At 34.8% G+C, this 18,054-nt stretch overlaps 1 protein-coding gene and 1 pseudogene across 1 annotated transcript; one reads left to right on the top strand and one right to left on the bottom strand.

Annotated features, from left to right (window-relative positions):
• The first annotated feature begins 3,665 nt into the window (after nt 1–3,665).
• Nucleotides 3,666–12,120, top strand: LOC102577513 (Per1-like family protein). The gene is given in 5 exon segments (NM_001288135.1): nt 3,666–3,869; nt 6,133–6,394; nt 6,493–6,689; nt 10,557–10,744; nt 11,532–12,120. Coding segments are annotated over 5 exon segments (1,029 nt in total). The 5' UTR covers nt 3,666–3,774; the 3' UTR covers nt 11,819–12,120.
• Nucleotides 12,121–16,205: 4,085 nt separating this feature from the next.
• Nucleotides 16,206–16,899, bottom strand: LOC102590792 (dehydration-responsive element-binding protein 1A-like; annotated as a pseudogene).
• Nucleotides 16,900–18,054: the final 1,155 nt, after the last annotated feature.

The raw sequence follows: 18,054 nt of genomic DNA, 5'->3' as shown, positions 1-18,054 counted from the left end.
GCATCCGGTTCGAGGTCCGGCCTCCGTACTGTCAGATTCTACTAATTAGGCAGGGTTGAGGTTCTAGTTCGATGTTCTCCGTTCTTGGGTTCTTATATGCAATTCTCTTTAGTTATAGTTATTCTGTGTACTCGTCGGGCTTATGGGGGTCCGTTCGGGTTTTTATTTAACTTGCGCACGAGTGTACCTTCTGGGCTTATGGGGGTCCAGTTATGTGTAGTTAGCTTATAGATTACTTTAGTTAGTTCTTTCTACACTCGTGTGCATTCCATTGTTACTTAGATTTCCGCTCTTGACCTTCGGTTTATATTATTCCTTCTTTTCATATTGCTTTTACTTTTCAAGTTCAGTCGGCCTATGATGCCTACTAGGTACCTGTTGTTGTGGTACTCATGATACGCTCTGCATCTGTTTCGTGATGCAGGTCCGAGCACCAGTGGCTAGCGTTGATCCAGTTTGGAGTAGTCTGATCCGGAGACGGGGGTGAGCACACGACGTTTTGTACTATTTCAGTCTCCATCTGTATATATAGACTTGTCTTTTACCTTTCGAGACAGTCCAGTTTATGTGGTCCAGTTTTGGGATTTGTACTCGTTTTGTTAGTAGCTCTGTACTAGTGACTTCCAGGTTCTGGGAGGGATCTTTATTTGTATATATGTTTTAGTTTGCTTCTGTCTGGTTATGTTGTTATCTTAAATTGTGCCTGCTCTTGTTTAGTTTATGCCCTCAGACCCATTACTTGTTGTTACGGGCTGGCTTACCTAGTGGTGGGTTATAGTAGGTGCCATCATGATTCGAGGAATCGGGTCGTGACATACACCAAGTTCATTTTTTCAAATACCCTGTTGACTAGGGTTTGTGTCTGTTTGTCCATATTGGACGTTTCTCGACAAGAAATCTGCAAAAGAATTATCAATTCCTTTAATATGTTCTATTTTGAAAGAATAGAAAGATAATAGAACCTGCCATCTATGCAATCTTCTATATTGAGGTTCTGATGGTAGTTTGTTGAAGATTAGTCCTGACACCTGTGTATTATCAGTCCTAATAATCAATAGCTTTGGTAAAAGGAAATCTGAAAATTTTCTGATTCCTTTAACGATTGCTAATAATGCCTTTTGATTAGTGGAATATCTTGTTTCTGTATCGTTAAATGTACCACTTGTGTACCTGCAAATTTCATTTAGATCTGTTTGCAATAGCGCTCCCCAGTGATAATCTGACGCATCAGTTTTGTAATACTAAATTGTCATTTTCATCTGGTAATCTAAGTTTTGGTAACTTAGAGCATTCTTCTTTTAGATGTTTTATACATTGTGTATGTTCTTCGGTCCATCCAAGTCAGTTGGATTTTCTTATCAATTTCTGCAATAGATTCATTTTTTTGCTAAATCTGGAATAAATTCTCCTGCATAATTAAAGCATCCAAGAAACCTTTGTATTTCCTCTTTTGGAATATTTGGGGGGCATTTTTTTCCACCCAAATGGCATTACTATCCATTCATAATGACCATTAGGTGTACTGAAAGCAGTTAATGGGATAGATTCCTCTGCTAATTTTATTTGCCAAAATCCACTTTTACAGTCGAATTTGGAAAAATAATTTTTTCCTTTAGCTAGATTTGATTAAATTATTTTTATTTGGGATAAAATATCCATCAAATATACAATTTTTATTAAGCTCTTTATAATTTATGACCATTCGAGTTTTTCCTCTTTTTATTTCATCATGGTTTCTTACCATAAATGCTAGGCTACTATGGGGGCTTTTAGATTGCAAAAGAGATCTAGAAACAAGCTTAGATTTATGGTCTCAAAATATATTACTTTATTTCCTACTAGGAAAAGGAATAAATTATACGAATGAAGAAAAATATATCATCATGATAAATACCTTTATAGGAAAGGTAAATGATTGGTTTGCTGGATTAACAGAAGATGCTGAAAAAATAATAAAAAAAGATACCTTAGAAGGGTTAGAAAGTTCATTGCAAGAGGGTATAACAAACCTAAAGCAATATATAGCAAATGAATTCTTTGGTGGACAAGGAAGCCCTATAGACAATAGGGAAAAAGTTAGAACAATTGCTAAAGAACAATTGGAAAAGTTACAGATATGTAAAATGAGTTATATTCAAGAATACACTTGTGAATTCGAAGAATATTACTATAAAATATTTGATAGTGGTAAAGAAATGTTACCATATCTTGAAAAATATTATCAAAAATTACCAAGCTTCTGGGCAAAGTACTTCAGAGAAGAATATGATAAAGAAAATAAAAAAGGAGACACTCTTGGTCAAAGAATAAACTTCTTAAAAAATAGACTAGGTCAATTATGTATGTCACACAACATACAAAGAAAGGCTAAAAGAATAAATACACAAATTTACTGCTTAGATACAAACGCAGCCACCCAATGGGGATGTAACGATGACAAACCTTTAAAAAGAAGAAAGATCAGAAAGGGTTTAATAAAAAGAAAAAATATTTCTAGGCAAAATTATGTACCTAGAAAAAGATGCTACAAAAAAAAGAAAGAATTTAAGAAAACAAAACCAACAGAAAAATGCAAGTGTTACAATTGTGGAGAAGAAGGCCATAAAAGTTACGAATGTAACAAAAAAACAGTAAAAATATCAAAAATTAACAGAATAGAAATTGATTCTGATCTAGAGTCAGTAAAATCAATAGGAAGTGAAAACTTCTTTGAAGAATTATACGAAGAATATTCTACAGATTCAAATGAATCAGAATGAATAAAGAAATTCTAAAAGAAGAAGACAATTCAGTTCATACATTAGAAACTGAAGAAGATCAAAGAGGCTATGCCCTAAAAACAACTTTTGATGGAGAAGTATTCAAAAAAATCCAAGGATTAAAACTAAATCTTAAAATAGAAGATAATCTATTAAACCGAATGCAAAGAATTTTTGCAAGAAATAAAATACAAAATATTCTCTGACAAAAAATTTCTAATAGTCTATATAGATGACATATTAATTTTCTCTAAATCATATGAAGAGCACTTAACTCTTAACTCATCTGAAGAAATTTTCAGACATTTGTCTAGAAAATGGAATAGTTTTAAGCCAAAAAAAGACAGATATAAACAAAAATGAAATAGAATTCTTAGGAATGATTATTTCAATATATATATATAATACTCAAAATTTTCAATAAAATAGTGTCGATCGACAGTCGACAGAATTAGCCCTTGTTAAATTGTCGCATATATTCAATAATTAAAATATGTATTACCTTTTTATGTCTTAAATTTTAGTATCATCCTTAATTACTTTTGCCAAATCTATTGGATTAATATCACCAAAAAATGTGGTAAGCGTATTAAATAAGGCTATTTCTCTTTAATCAAAAGCGCGATTTTAAGGCTTAGATTAAAACCCAGAATAGGAATTAAGAAACAAAATAAAAAGGATGGTAGAATTAGATGGAGGGCAAATACGTAAAGCACAAGATACTCCACGTGTCTTATCGTGAAACGTCATTTGGGAGTGCTCTGTTCACGAGATTCCGTAACACATCCCCCAAAAGCCCTCGACTAAAATTCTCTCTCTTGGTTGTTATCACGTCGCTCATCTATTTCACATGCTAATAGTCAAATTAACTCATGCCTTCATCATTGTTGTATCAATCTCTGTTTAATACACAAAGATATTGATGGAAGTGATCAATCAGTCAACTCAGTACGCAAAATTTCACTTTCATCTCTTGTTTCTCTAGCAAATTCTTCTCCATTTTGACTTTTCTACAATGGCACGGTGTCGTTTGCTTCTGTTCCTTGCTGCGCTTTCCTCTATTTTTGGACTCCTTCATGCCAGTGCTGGCGATGCCGATCCGATTTACAGGTAAACACAGCTTCATTCTTATTTACTATTTTCTACTGTTCATATGTATCGGGTTTGTTTCCAGTTCTAGCTAATTTCTGGTGAATAGTGTAACTTAGCGGTTGATGTTGCTCGATTTACAATTTAGAATTCACGTAAGCAATAGAATGCTAGTATCTGCCGTGTTCATTAGTATATTTTCTGATATTTGTGTTCACTTTGATTTCTGGAATCAATTGATGAGCATTTGTTAAGTAGAGGTGATGTACCTAAGTTACTTGATTAAGTGTGAGCTCGTACATATGAAAAGATATCTTCTGTAGTTTATTGAGGTTAAAAGCTAATTTGTAAAAGAGTAGAAAATTTAGCTCTATCTAGTGGCATGAAGGTACAAATTGTTGTTCGTAACTGCTGTGTAAAAAGAAGTGACTGGACTTGAATTTGTAGTCTAACTGCTTGTAACAAATTAGAGCTTTTTCTAGTCTAACTATTTGGAACAAATTGAGATTTTCTCGATAGAAAGCTGTATATTATACTCCTCGATTGGTTCACGGGGATACTTAATTCTGGATTGGAACATTGTTAGCCTGTTACTATTAAAAAGAGGTGTTGATCTTTAATGAACAACAATTGGAGGTAACTTTTCAACCATATTGGACTTTTTGTAAACCTTAGAAGTTAGATCTGCTACATTTGACCTTTCGATTTAACTCTTGAATGCTATATCATACAAGTAGTTTTTTTTTTATGAAGTGAAGGATTTCATTAAAGACATCAAGGTGATGCTAAAGGAAAAAGTGTACAAAGAAAGAGACTTAGTTCCCTTACATGAGTAATAAGCTATCAAACAGCTCACAAAATCCAAAAAACTGTTAACACCATACAAGTAGGTGCTAGAATCCTAGTTTTGCTGTTGGATGTGTCTTGTCAGTGTTCGTTGCGTTCCTTAGGTTATAAAGTGTCTTTCCATGCTTAACTATCTGTAGATGGGCCACTAGATGATATTCCCTTTTAGATGGATGCATTAGTTTATTGGAAACTAATGCATCTTGGCCTTTAAGTTTTCTCGTAGTATGTTACCAAGCTAGTTTGGTGTAATGGAACTTATATATAGGCTCACTCTCAGTGTTCTCTGAGTTCCTTAGCTTATCAAGTGTTTTTCAATGCTGAACTATCTGTAGATGGGGCACTAGGTGATATTCCCTTTTAGATGGATGCATGAGTTTATTCAAAACTAATGCATCTTGGCCTTTAAGTTTTCTCGTAGTATGCTACCTAGCTAGTTTGGTATAATTGAACTTATATAGGCTCATTCTCAGTGTTCACTTTACCTTTGCTAACTTAATCTTTTTATGAAGTAAATCAGATAGCGAAACAGCTAAGAACTTTCAGATAGCGAAACAGCTAAGAACTTGCACTCCTAATGACAGTTCCACTGAGGATACCTGTCTAATGCCCTTCTCTTCCCCTCCTCCATTATGACATGATAAAAAAAACTGTATTATCTGGCATCGGGAATGGTCCAAAAGTTTAGGGTGAACTCGAAGTAGATATTGCTCCTCAAAACCTTTATTTTTGTTGGATTGAATACAACTACATAATTATAACATTCAACTTTCAAAGACCTATATAATCCTGTTAACTATGGCTTCTTGCTTCTTTGTCGAGACATAACTTGATACAAATCATTGCTCTGTATTTCTAAGTTCTTCTTGGTTCATATAAGTTTACCAATTGTGACACGCTGTCAAAATCCCAACGAACCAGGGTACTGTATGTTATGCTATTAAGTGGGGCCAAATTAAAGTAAAGGAAGCCCCATATGCTCAAAGCTCATGTGTGGTGCCAAAGCTAGTAAAGAAATGAAATTCCATATTTGCTTTGACAGACACGAGAGGTTGGACCTGGTAGGCTCTCGTTGGACATGGAATACAATAAAGAACAAAGGACTGCATACTCTCGAGCCATATAAATGTGTAACCATATTTTCTCTAATTTCTGGATCATATTGTTCTGTAAGTTTTCTTTCTGATGGGAGAAAAGAAATACATGAAAGTAATGCATGCCTATACTCTTTTAGTGTAATCCTCTAGCTTGCTTTGATCTATGTCCCAGTCTATCTTCTGGTGTCTTGGGGAGTTGGGCAGCACCTGGATTTTACTAATTTGCATGTTATAGGCTGAATCCCAAGATAAATTCAATTTCCTGTTATTAATCTACAACACTTCTTTTTGATGTTACGTTCACTTCATGCCCTTAGACTTTGAAATTGCTTCTTTGACAGTGCTTGTGTTGATCAATGTGAAAAGACTGGATGTGTGGGGGACGAATGCTCTCAACATTGCAATTTTACTTCCGGGGGGGTTCCCGTTGATGGTCCATGGTATCTACAGGAACCACTTTATCTGAGATGGAAACAATGGGACTGCCTTAGTGATTGTCGTTACCACTGCATGCTTGCCAGAGAGAAAGAACGGAAGAAAGTTGGTCTTAAGCCTGTCAAGTATCATGGAAAATGGCCTTTTCAGCGTGTCAATGGAATCCAGGTTCTTCAGACTATTAAGTTGGCATTTTCTCCTTGTTAAGCACGCTAGTTCTAGGCTGTATTGTTGTTAGTATCCTAAACTAAGTCTTTCATGGCCAGGAACCTGTTTCTGTAGCTCTTTCCGCTCTTAACCTTGCCATGCAATTCCATGGATGGGTATCCTTTTTCATTTTTGTGAATTACAAGCTGCCATTTAAGCCAAACAGAAAGCCATTTTATGAATACACTGGCTTGTGGCATATCTACTCTATTTTTGCAATGAACTCCTGGTTCTGGAGTGTTGTTTTCCATAGTAGGTGAGATATTGTTTATTTCTCTTTTCTTGTAGCTAACTCTTTCTTTTGCAAGAGATCTCCGATTAAAATTGCTGCATTTCGTGAACAACATTTATGCATAAATCAAGTAGCTTGAAACTGTCTCTGAAGATATATAGTTTCTCCTTCTTGGTTATTGGCTTCTCATCAATATTGTATTACTGGTTAAAGTATGAGATTTTTTCGCTGATAACAAGCTTTGTCTAGGTGTTTGTGCCACAGAGATCATATGAACGTCACGTTAATGTGAAATTGTGAATTATTACTTTGGTGTCCGACAGTCTGAGAAGTGAGTACAATTTACGTTCTCTAGCTTCTCCTTATGAGTGGAATTGTTAAGGGCACAGTGGGCAGATTGTTTGGTGTACATAGAAGTAGCTGCTTGCAATTTTTCAGTTCTTTGACTGTTTAATTCTGGCTGTTGTTTGAGCCCATTGCTTCTTTAGTAATTGTGATGAAAAGTTAGTCTAGTTTTTTTATCACAGTAAAACAATCCTGAATTATTTGCATGGTGTACTGTAATAAGAAGCTAGTCTAACTTTTCAGCACAATTACCAACGAATTAATGGCCTCACCATTTCTTCTGGGGCAATATTTGCTTGGTTGTGATAATGTTCTATCTTGTTAAATCACAGCAACAAATACCACACCTCAATTCCAATCTAGTTGGGGTCGGCTGTATGAAACCTCATCATCATAAATGCTTTGTTTGGGTCCATAATATTTCGATACTTCATACAGAAGGATTATCTAACAGTAAAGGGTCTCTGGTATACTTTAATGGTTACATCTTTAATATACTAAAGAGTCTCTTAATAAGCATTAGTCGTCTAGTTGGTATCACCTATGCAGATTTTCAACTTTCAGTTTTTCTCTATCTTTTGCTAGATCTGCCTGGATTCTCAGATATTCTATTTTTTTTCAATTAACGACCCGTAGGACTTCCTACGGTCTGTAGGTTGGCTCACAGAACCTGTAGCAGTGCCGAAAATGCAACCTTTCCTTTCCAATTCAACTTTTCAATTTCTGAGGTGTTACAATATCTCCGTCTTGGGAACGTTCATCTTCGAATGAGACTGAAACTTGCATGAATAGAGTAGGGACAGAAACTAACTGTCCAAAATGAATGCAATTTACATCATAATGCACATAATGACATAAACAAGGAGTAATCGACCCCAAGCTAACATAAACCCAAAACAAGTTTTTTTATAAACTGCATGCGTATGGAAACATGAGAATGACTAAAATGCATGAATCCAAAAGAATGAATCATGAGGAACTTAATACCTCAAGCTATAATAGGAGCGGAGGGAAAGAGATGAGAATACTTGGACATCATAACGGATTCGGCTTCCCAAGTAGCACCATCAACTAATTGATTCCTCCAAAGAACTTTTACAGAAGCAACTTCATTATTTCTCAATTTTTGAACTTGACGATCCAAAATTTCAACCGAAAATTCTTCGTAAGAAAGACTTTCCTTAACTCCCAAACTTTCCAATGGCACTATAATGTCGGATCTCCAACACACTTTTTCAACAAGGAGATGGAATACCGGATGCACCGATGCCAAATTGGAAGGTAACTTTAATTCATAGGCCACCTTACTAACACGCCTCAAAATTTGATATGACCCATACCGGGGATTAATCTTCCCTTTCTTTCCGAACCTCATCACACCTTTCATGAACTAAACCCAATCATCAACATCAAATTCAAGCTCTCTTCTTCTAACATCAACATAAGACTTTTGTCGGTTTTGAGCCGTTTTCAACCCTTCTCTATTAAGTCGAACCGTCTCCATAGCCTCATGCACCAACTCGGACCCTATCAAAGCGACTTCACCAACTTCAAACCAACCATAAGGAGACATACATCTCCTACAATAGAGAGCCTCAAACATAGCCATTTGGATACTTGAGTGATAACTATTATTATAAGCAAACTCAATAAAAGGAAAGTGATCATCCCAATTACCTTTATAGTCAATCACGCAAGCTCTCAACATATCTTTCAAAATCTGAATAGTATGCTCGGCTTGTCCATCGGTCTCAGGATGAAAAACCGTACTAAGCTTTACTTGAGTACTAAGACCTTTATGAAACGACCTCCAAAATTGAGACGTAATCTGAGTACCATGATAGAGATAATGGATAAAGGCACCCCATGCAACCTTACCATTTCCCAAATATAAGTTTCGCATAATCTTCGGCTGAAAATGAAGTCTTCACCGGAAGAAAATGACCCGACCTTGTCATTCGGTCCACAATGACCCAAATCGAGTCAAATTGTTGACGAGTACAAGGTAAACCTGTAATGAAGTCCATATTCAAATCTTCCCACTTCCAAGTAGGAATGCTAATGTCTTGAGCCAAACCACCCAGTTTTTGATGCTCAACTTTCACTTGTTGACGATTTGGACACTTAGCCACAAATTCTGCAATATCCTTATTCATCTCATTCCACCAATAGACCTCCCGCAAATTGTGGTACATCTTGGTGGCTCCCAGGTGAATAGAATGCTGAGAACTATGAGCTTTCACCAAAATCTGATTCCTTAACTCATCGAATTTGGAACACATAATCGACCTTGGTAACAAAGAACATCATCTTCCCTTGGAAGAAAGCCTCAATGGCTTTTTCGGAAACTGATTTCCTCAATTCAACCATAACTGGATCAAGATCTTGCTTAGCCTTCACATCCGAAACAAGAGACGATTCCGAGCCATTTTGAACAATCACACCACCTTCATTGGAATCAACCAAGCCAACACCCAATTGGGCCAGTCTATGAACATCACATACTAACTCTTTCTTACTATCCTCAACATGAGCAACACTACCCATCGATAGTCGACTAAGAGCATTGACCACCATATTCGCTTTACCCGAATTATAAAGGACATTCATGTCTTAATCATTCAATAACTCAAGTCATCTCCTTTGGTGAAGATTCAAGTCCTTTTGGGTGAACATGTATTTCAAGCTCATATGGTTGGTGAAAGCATCCACATGAACACCATATGGGTAATGTCTCCAAATCTTTAAGGCAAAAACCATTGCCACTAACTCCAAGTCATGAGTCGGATAATTCTTTTCATGCACCTTCAATTTCCCGAAGAATAGGCAATAACTTTCCCATGTTGCATCAAAACACAACCAAGACCAATCCGTGAAGCATCACAATACACCACAAAACTATCCGATCCTTCCGGTTATGTCAAAATAGGGGATGAAGTGAGTCTATCCTTCAAATTTTGGAAACTCTTCTCACAAACTTCCGACCATAGAATTTTCACCTTCTGTTGAGTCAACGTCGTCAAAGGCGAAGCAATAGAAGAAAATCATTCCACAAACCTTTTATATTAACCGGCTAAACCCAAGAAACTCCGTATATCTGAAGTGGATAGAGGTCTAGGTCAGTTCGTAACCGCCTCGGTCTTCTTAGGATCAACTTGAATACCATCTCCGGAGACAATATGGCTAAGAAAAGCAACAAACCTCAACCATCTCCGATACTGCACATATGTTATTTGGCACTTCTACATAGGTGTAGTTTTTTTTGATAACCGAGAAATTCTCGAGGGCTAGTGGCGCACGCAGCAGATAATCTCCCTTTTCCCCTTAAATACCAGGCTTTGTCTTGCAGCGGTGTTTGAACCCGTGATGTGTGGATTATGCCTTCTTACCACTAGACCAAAGCCTTGGGGGCATTTGTAAATAGGTTTACTTTGTATTCATCATATTATCAAGTCATCAACACATCATCTGTTCTCTTATTTTCTCAAATAGCTTGCGGTTTCTCATTTGTGAATTTCCATGTTCTGATGTTTTGAAATTTTGTAGGGACGTAGACTTGACTGAGAAGCTAGACTATTCGTCTGCTGTTGCATTGTTGGGTTTTTCTCTCATCCTGGCTGTATTGAGAGTCTTTAGTGTGACAGATGAGGCAGCAAGAGTAATGGTTTCTGCTCCGCTTGTTGCATTTGTGACAACCCACATCTTGTATCTAAACTGTTACCAGCTTGACTATGGTATGTCCACTTCACAATTACTTGACAGAGTATATTGCATGCTCATGATAAAGTTTGCCTTGTACAATCTCCGGCTAATTGAAAAATAACACAGCCAATAAGTTTGAAATATATACAAAATTAGTTTGTAACATCAATCAACACTATTAGTTTCCTAAACATGTTCTATTTCACCTCCTTTATCTTTCTCATTTGAATTTTTAACTTTGTTTATTTCTCAATGATCAGTAGTATCACATATTTGAAAGATTTTGGTTCCATTTTCTGTTGATATAATTATGGGATCAAAGCAATAATAATATCCTAATAACAAAAATATTAGTTACTCCATACGTAAGAATAAACTTAATAACTGAACTAATTACCATAAACTTATTACATTCTGTGGCCTAAATCTGTTAACAATATTTGTAACATTATGAGGACTAGTTATGAGTTTATGTATTGCACCTTTAGAATAAAAAAACTGTAGGTTCTTATAATTTAAGGTGCTCGTGAATTATTTTTTGACAATAGTAAGTGTGATGGTAAAAGAAGTCATATGTCAAAAATAAATAATGATAAGAAAATGCAGAGACTGTTGTTGCAATTTGTGTATGAACTGAAGAAACAAAATATGTTACAGACGGCTGAATTTCTTCTGACTTCCAATTTTGATTGTTGATACTTGCCTTGTGTCACTTTTTTGAATTAACAATACTGTATGATAGTCTTGGCTCTTTGATTTCATGAATGTGTCTCAAGTGTTGTAGAGTAGGAAAGCTGATGTTGCTCGATCACATTGCAGGGTTAAACATGAAAGTCTGTTTGGGTATGGGAATTCTGCAGCTCATCTTATGGGCTGTCTGGGCAGGGGTTACTCGCCATCCATCACGCTGGAAATTATGGGTGGTGGTGATTGGCGGAGCTCTTGCTGCACTCCTTGAGATATATGACTTTCCTCCCTATAGGGGTTTTGTGGATGCCCATGCTCTATGGCATGCCACCACCATTCCTCTGACCTACTTGTGGTGGAGCTTTGTGCAGGATGACAGTGAATTCAGGACAACAACTCTCATCAAGAAAGCAAAGTAGATTGAAGAATTGTGTGCTTCATTCTAATTGCTAATGTGTATGAAATCATTGCTTGTTTAGGGTCTTTGCTAGTAGTCACTAGGCTGTCCTTTTTTCTCGCATTGTGCATTTGTAGTAGATGTCTAATCATGCGAGTTTCTCTATTTCCAGCTTCAGTAGGTCTAGGTCGGACTCGTTGTTTTGATTGTCACACTCATCTCCTGTAGTTTTGTAATAACATTTGACACTCTCTGTCTGTGGCTTGAACTTTACTTGAGCTGGGTCGCAAGATAAATTCATTTAAATCTCCTTGATTTGAATTACGTATAAGGTGTGTTTTTCATATTTTCATGTTCTGTGAATCAAGTTTAATATTCACTGGACATTCTTGTAGGTTGCAGCCTGAGGTCACTCTGTTTTCGTGAAATACTACCCTTTGGTAGTTGCACATTATTGTGAAATACCAGTACTACTCTTTGCTATACCATATTGTCAAATGATTTCAGGTCAGGTCCCTGTAAGATGTCAATATTTCAGATCCTGCTATTTCGATTTAGTGGTGATATTGATAGATTTCAAATCCCTAAAGCAGTTTCTGTAATATTTACAATCTACATTCCTAAAACCAGCTGGGTTCTTAGTCCTATTTGTGTTGATAGTTTGGAGCAGCAAGTCCTTCATGCAAGTCAGTTATGCTGGGCCTCTAATTAAAAGGCTTTTGATCAAAAGGAAATTTAGGATGACCCAAGTTTTATTTCTTTAATATATAGACCCTTTTTAGGATGAGTGATAATTAATGAGCAAACTATATAAATCTCACTAGTTTATGTTCTAATTATTAAGAATCATGATGGTTTCGAATAGTACTTCATGTACCATATTTCGTTCTTTGGATACATGTAGCTTAATTTGACAGATACATGTATCCGACAAATTTAAAAGAGAGATGCATGTTTTATACATTGGAATTAAATAACGATTTCATTAATTAAAAGAGTTATTGACTACTCTAACATATTTTCAGCATCCCAACGTATAAACTATATCAAATTTTCTAAAAATAACGATTTCATAAAATCAGAATAATTGTAAACTTAGTCTTCTTGGCACTAAATTATTTTTATTTCTTTCCTTAATTACATGTTTCTATGTCTATCTTCTTTTATATATATATCTGAGAGTCGTTTTTTAGAATGATTTCATAAGTACATTTGTATCTATTATACATGATCATGTATCTGAGTTATATCGTTTAAATACATTTATATATAAAAATGTATATAAGTCTACCATGTTGATAAATTATTTGTTAGATATACATATACACATATATATATACCTAATAGGCATAGAAAGACTTACTGTATATACAATGAAAATAAAAAGATACATCAACTTGTTTAAATACACCAAATACATCTAATAAAATAAGATTCAAAACTTTTGAGACTGAGATACATAACATTAATTTCATATACATATAGAAGAAATCATGTTTAATCCTTCTCCCCATTGTATCCTCTCATCGACTACAGTGAAAACGATTAGTTAATAGAGATACAATACATCATCATGAACTTATCAAAAATAGACTTGAAATCCATAGAATCCATGGCTTCAATGAAAAAAAGTTTGTGAAGTCTTGACGATGAATCTGAACTGTTTGGCCAATCCATCGATTAACTTGGAAAACTTTCTTTATTGCAGTTACTTCAATTTGGTCTCGTTAGAAATGAACACTACATAATAAGGTTTGGATTCAGGAGACTTTGTAGTCCATGGTAATGATATCTTGAGAAGAAGAAAATAGATTATCCATTGATGAAATGAAATTGTATGGTGAAATTCTTGAATCAGAAAGGAGGAGAGATAGTTAAGTGATAAATATGGGAGGAGAGAATTAAGAGAGACTGGTTGATTTGGAGTGAAAGAGTAAATTAAGAAGAAAATTAATCAATCATAGTTTTAAGGGACGTGAGAATGTATCTTAAATAATATATGGTATAAAATATTAAAAATGGTAGTATATGTAATTGTTTAATTTAGCCTATATTAGGTACTATAGCTACAGTTTAAAAAATTATAATTCGTGGCTACAGTTTTTCTAATTCTTGTTATTCATCTGATTTGTATAATTCGTCTGATTAGTATAAATTCAGAATTTGTATAATTCAGTTCATGATTGTATAAATCCAGAAATTTGTATATGCTTACCCTAACTATTGTATACGGTTTATGAAATATTCATAATAAATTACCTTATTTGTATATTGACAAGTGAAATATACAAACGGAGTTCTGAAAAATTCATAAATGTATGAATACAAAATTTGTATATACTTACCTTATTTGTGTATTCGCAAGCGAAATATACAAACCGCAGCCTCCATAGCAAACAAAACTATAGCTATGGAGCACAATTATGTCTATTGTGTTTGCTATTTCTGAAATTTTCTCTTGTTTAAAAGTAGAAATAATGTTAGTATATATGTAGTAATGTATGTCTAATAAGATAGGTTATCCATAATTAATCTAAGACTGACTATATAAAATTAGAAACCAAGCCCAAAGTTTTGAGAATTGGTCCAAAGTAACAAATACTAAAAAAGGAAAAGGGGTAAATATACCGCTCAACTTTGTAATTATGATGAATATACCGTTCGTTAAAAAGATGGGTGACTAACCGTCATTGCAGTAAATAAAAGTTGTGTTCACCAAGCCATTGTCCAAATCTCAATTTCAAATTTTGCGGAGCAAGATTGGAGTTGTGCGAAATCCAGACACAAGCTTGGGCGTGGATGATAGACAATTAGGCCCTGACTTAAGCTTGGGCGTGGATGATAGACAATTAGGCCCTGACTTGGACTTGAACGTTTCACAATCGTGTATCGTCTGATAAGTTCTTGATCATGTGCGTAACTCTCAATTCTATAGAGGAAAAAAATACATTAATCTAGAATATACTAACATTTTGTGTCAGATGAAAAAGCTTCTAAGTTAACTTGTTGACTGTTGGGAAAAATACTACAATATTGATATTGGATTGGAATTGCAAAATAGTAAACAACTTAGCCACTGCCTTAAAAGCGATTTCGGCCTGACTCTGGTGCAAATCGTTGTAGCCGGTCACTTTCAAACACGTGCACTCGTGGCTGAAAGTTTGGAGTTGCACAAAAACAATTGCCCAGAAATCCACAATAGGAAAAATGATTGTTTAAGCCAAGAAATTATTGAAGGAGATAGTAAATGAAAGAAAGGACTTAGTTTTCTTCTCTGTGTTTAGCTCCCAAATGATATCCTTAAATAGAAAAATTATTTACGTTTTCATCCATCAAAAGAATGTAAGAAACTAACGTATCATCAATGTAAAGAAACATTACTCTTACTTTAATGACAAATTTGTTATAATACAAAAGTAACTTCAAGTCTTCTGAATATCCACATTGACTACTTCTTTCACTCAAATACAATGCTTGAAAATAACAAAGCTATATTTCTTTCCACTAATTGCCTAAACCAAGTCAACAGATTATTATTAGATGAAATATACATAGGACTTCGTTTCTTAAGTATCACTACTAATATAACTACTTACATGTTTTTGTGGTTGGAAAATGGAAATATCTACAATATTGTCATGACTAAATCAGTGGTGGAGCCAAAAATTTTAGCAAGAATGTTCAAGATTTTATTTTTTTAATAAGTGAGTTGAATGTTATTTGTTTAACCTAGGGATTCTATCATGAACGGTCTCAACATTTATCAATATCAAATATAAGCAATCGAGTTTTTTTTCTTTCTTTTTGATGCATTGATTTTATATGATAAAAATATATGATTATTATTTTTAAAGTGAAATATTGATAGAACAAATGCGTCTAGCTTTACAAAACATAAATCACACCAGTAGAAAACTTTTTTTCTTAAAAAAAAGAAGAAGATAAAACACATGTATTGATTTTAGCTTTTGGGTTCAAAGTTGTTAACATATATAAACACAATTTTTTAATGTAAAATATTGGCTTTTTTGTTTTCACCATTTGGCTTTTTTGTTTTCACCATTCGAAAGTGCATTATATCCTAGATAAAAATTAGAAATGCATGATGTCTTGTGTGAGGTTGTGTTTTGCTCTCAAAATAAAACCAGATATAATATGCGCTCAGTGGGATTCGAACCTACGCAACTCGGGTGGCAATGAACACGCTTAACCACTGTGCCACGGAAGAGTTTATATCAAAAGTTGTTCAACATTTATTATTTATCCCTTAAACCCAGAATTTAACCTCTGTAATTTTCCAGCGAAGGGTGTTCAGCTGACCACCCCTTGGATGGCCGTAGCTCCACCCCTGGACTAAATTGTTTACATCCGTACCATCCAAATATTGAGTACGAAATTAACTAGGAATATCTCCTAAACATCCTAATTTAAGAAGCAATAATAATAACCAGAATTATTTACATAGAACTAATAATTCCATAAAGGCATGTAAGCATCATCAGCTTCCATATAATAATGATCTTCTACTTCTGCACATTGCGGTGGAGGTAGCATTAGTCCTTCCGCCATATTCGCAATTAATCCCGGCATGTCGAACAACGCTTCCTCATCCATGAAGAAACTACTCTCTCGTCCTTCATCGTTCATAAAAAATATACTCTCATGCATTTCAGAACTTGCAACTCTTTCCGACTCTTCTGATGGTCGGAAGATTTCGGCGGCCTCAGCGGCCGCCTTTTGAATATCCTTAGAGTTGGAGGAAGCAGGGATAGGCAACCTCCAAGCAGAATCAGCGAAATTCAAGCAAGCAGAACGGCCTCTTAATGCTAAAGCTGCCACGTCATGAGCTCTAGCCGCCATTTCAGCAGTAGAAAGTACCAAGCCAAATCCTTGATTTCTTATTTGGTTCTCTGACTTCACAAACCCATTTTCCAGAATTCCTCATCCTGACTCCTCTGTATACTGGATGTCGAGTTTCGCGAAACTTCTTCCTGCCAGCTGGCTTCTTCGGGTTATTTGAAGCTAAGATGAGTGATGAATTTTTGTTGAGTTGGTCCATAAAGTATAGTAGTGACTAGTGTTGGATGTTTGTTCAGTTAGAGTTTTTTTGCTTTCTTTTGGTAGTGAAAATGTTGGATGTGTATGTATATATAGGAAATAATTAGTAGAGAGTGGGAAAAGATCATGAAAAGTGTGATGACAAAGCAAAAAGAACACCGAGTAAGGTGACAGTCTGGATTTAAAAATGGGTTCAATATGCATTTTAAGAGACAAAGTGGTGCTGACGTGTCAACTTATTGACCAATCTTTGACGTTTGTAACTACTGGACTTACTTTGTTTAAATCACTTGGATGTAAGTCATTGAACCATACAAAATAGTACTTGTTCCATTCACTTTCACTTATCAAATTTTGATTTGAATCTTGATATATTCACTTATGACTCTCTTAAGGTCACAATTTTTATAGTCACACAACTAATATGTTTTAAATCACAATTTTTACGAATCTTTATATTTTAATACTTCGTATCGTGTCTATTAAATTGTGTCACATACATCCGAATATTTTTTTAAAAATTATAATAATAAGAAATTCTAACTATCTTAACCTAAGAACAGCTCTTAAGTTTCTTTGTGGAAAAATGAAATTGTAGACTAGGGAAAGAAACGAACAAAGTCAAAATAGTACGTACGAAGAGGAGGAAGCAGTATAATAAATACTCCCTCCGTTCACTTTTAATTGTCATAATTTCCAGATAAACTGTAAGAACTTTGACTAACATTTGATGTATTTTTTCATCATATTGATATGTAAAAAAAATGCAATTTATAATACTTTTCGTATAATTTTTGAATATCTAAATTTTTTGTTTAAAATATCGAATTAATATAATCTAATTTAATTTCAAAAATTAACAAATTGACTTTGGAAAAATGTAATATAATAATTAAAAATGGATAGAGAAAGTAACCGTCTAGATAGATAACGATAGCTAAAATTGTGGGAGAAGAGAAGGATATGTATAGTTGAAGGTGAAGGGTTGGTTCCTTTTGGAGTTGTAGTGTGTTTGGACTAAAGTAATGACAAATCAATTGTATCCATGGGCGGATCTATGAAGAGGTGTGGGGGTGCCACGCCATCCCCGAACTTCGACGGAAACTCTATATATACATAGGTATATATATATATAATATTTATATAAATATAAAGCGTGCCACCCACAGAACAAAACTGGCTTGTGGTGCCACGGTAGGA

The sequence above is a fragment of the Solanum tuberosum genome, unplaced genomic scaffold, assembly GCF_000226075.1.
Source record: "Solanum tuberosum cultivar DM 1-3 516 R44 unplaced genomic scaffold, SolTub_3.0 scf00154, whole genome shotgun sequence".
Taxonomy (NCBI): Eukaryota; Viridiplantae; Streptophyta; class Magnoliopsida; order Solanales; family Solanaceae; genus Solanum; species Solanum tuberosum.
This window is presented reverse-complemented; position numbering and strand designations above follow the sequence as displayed.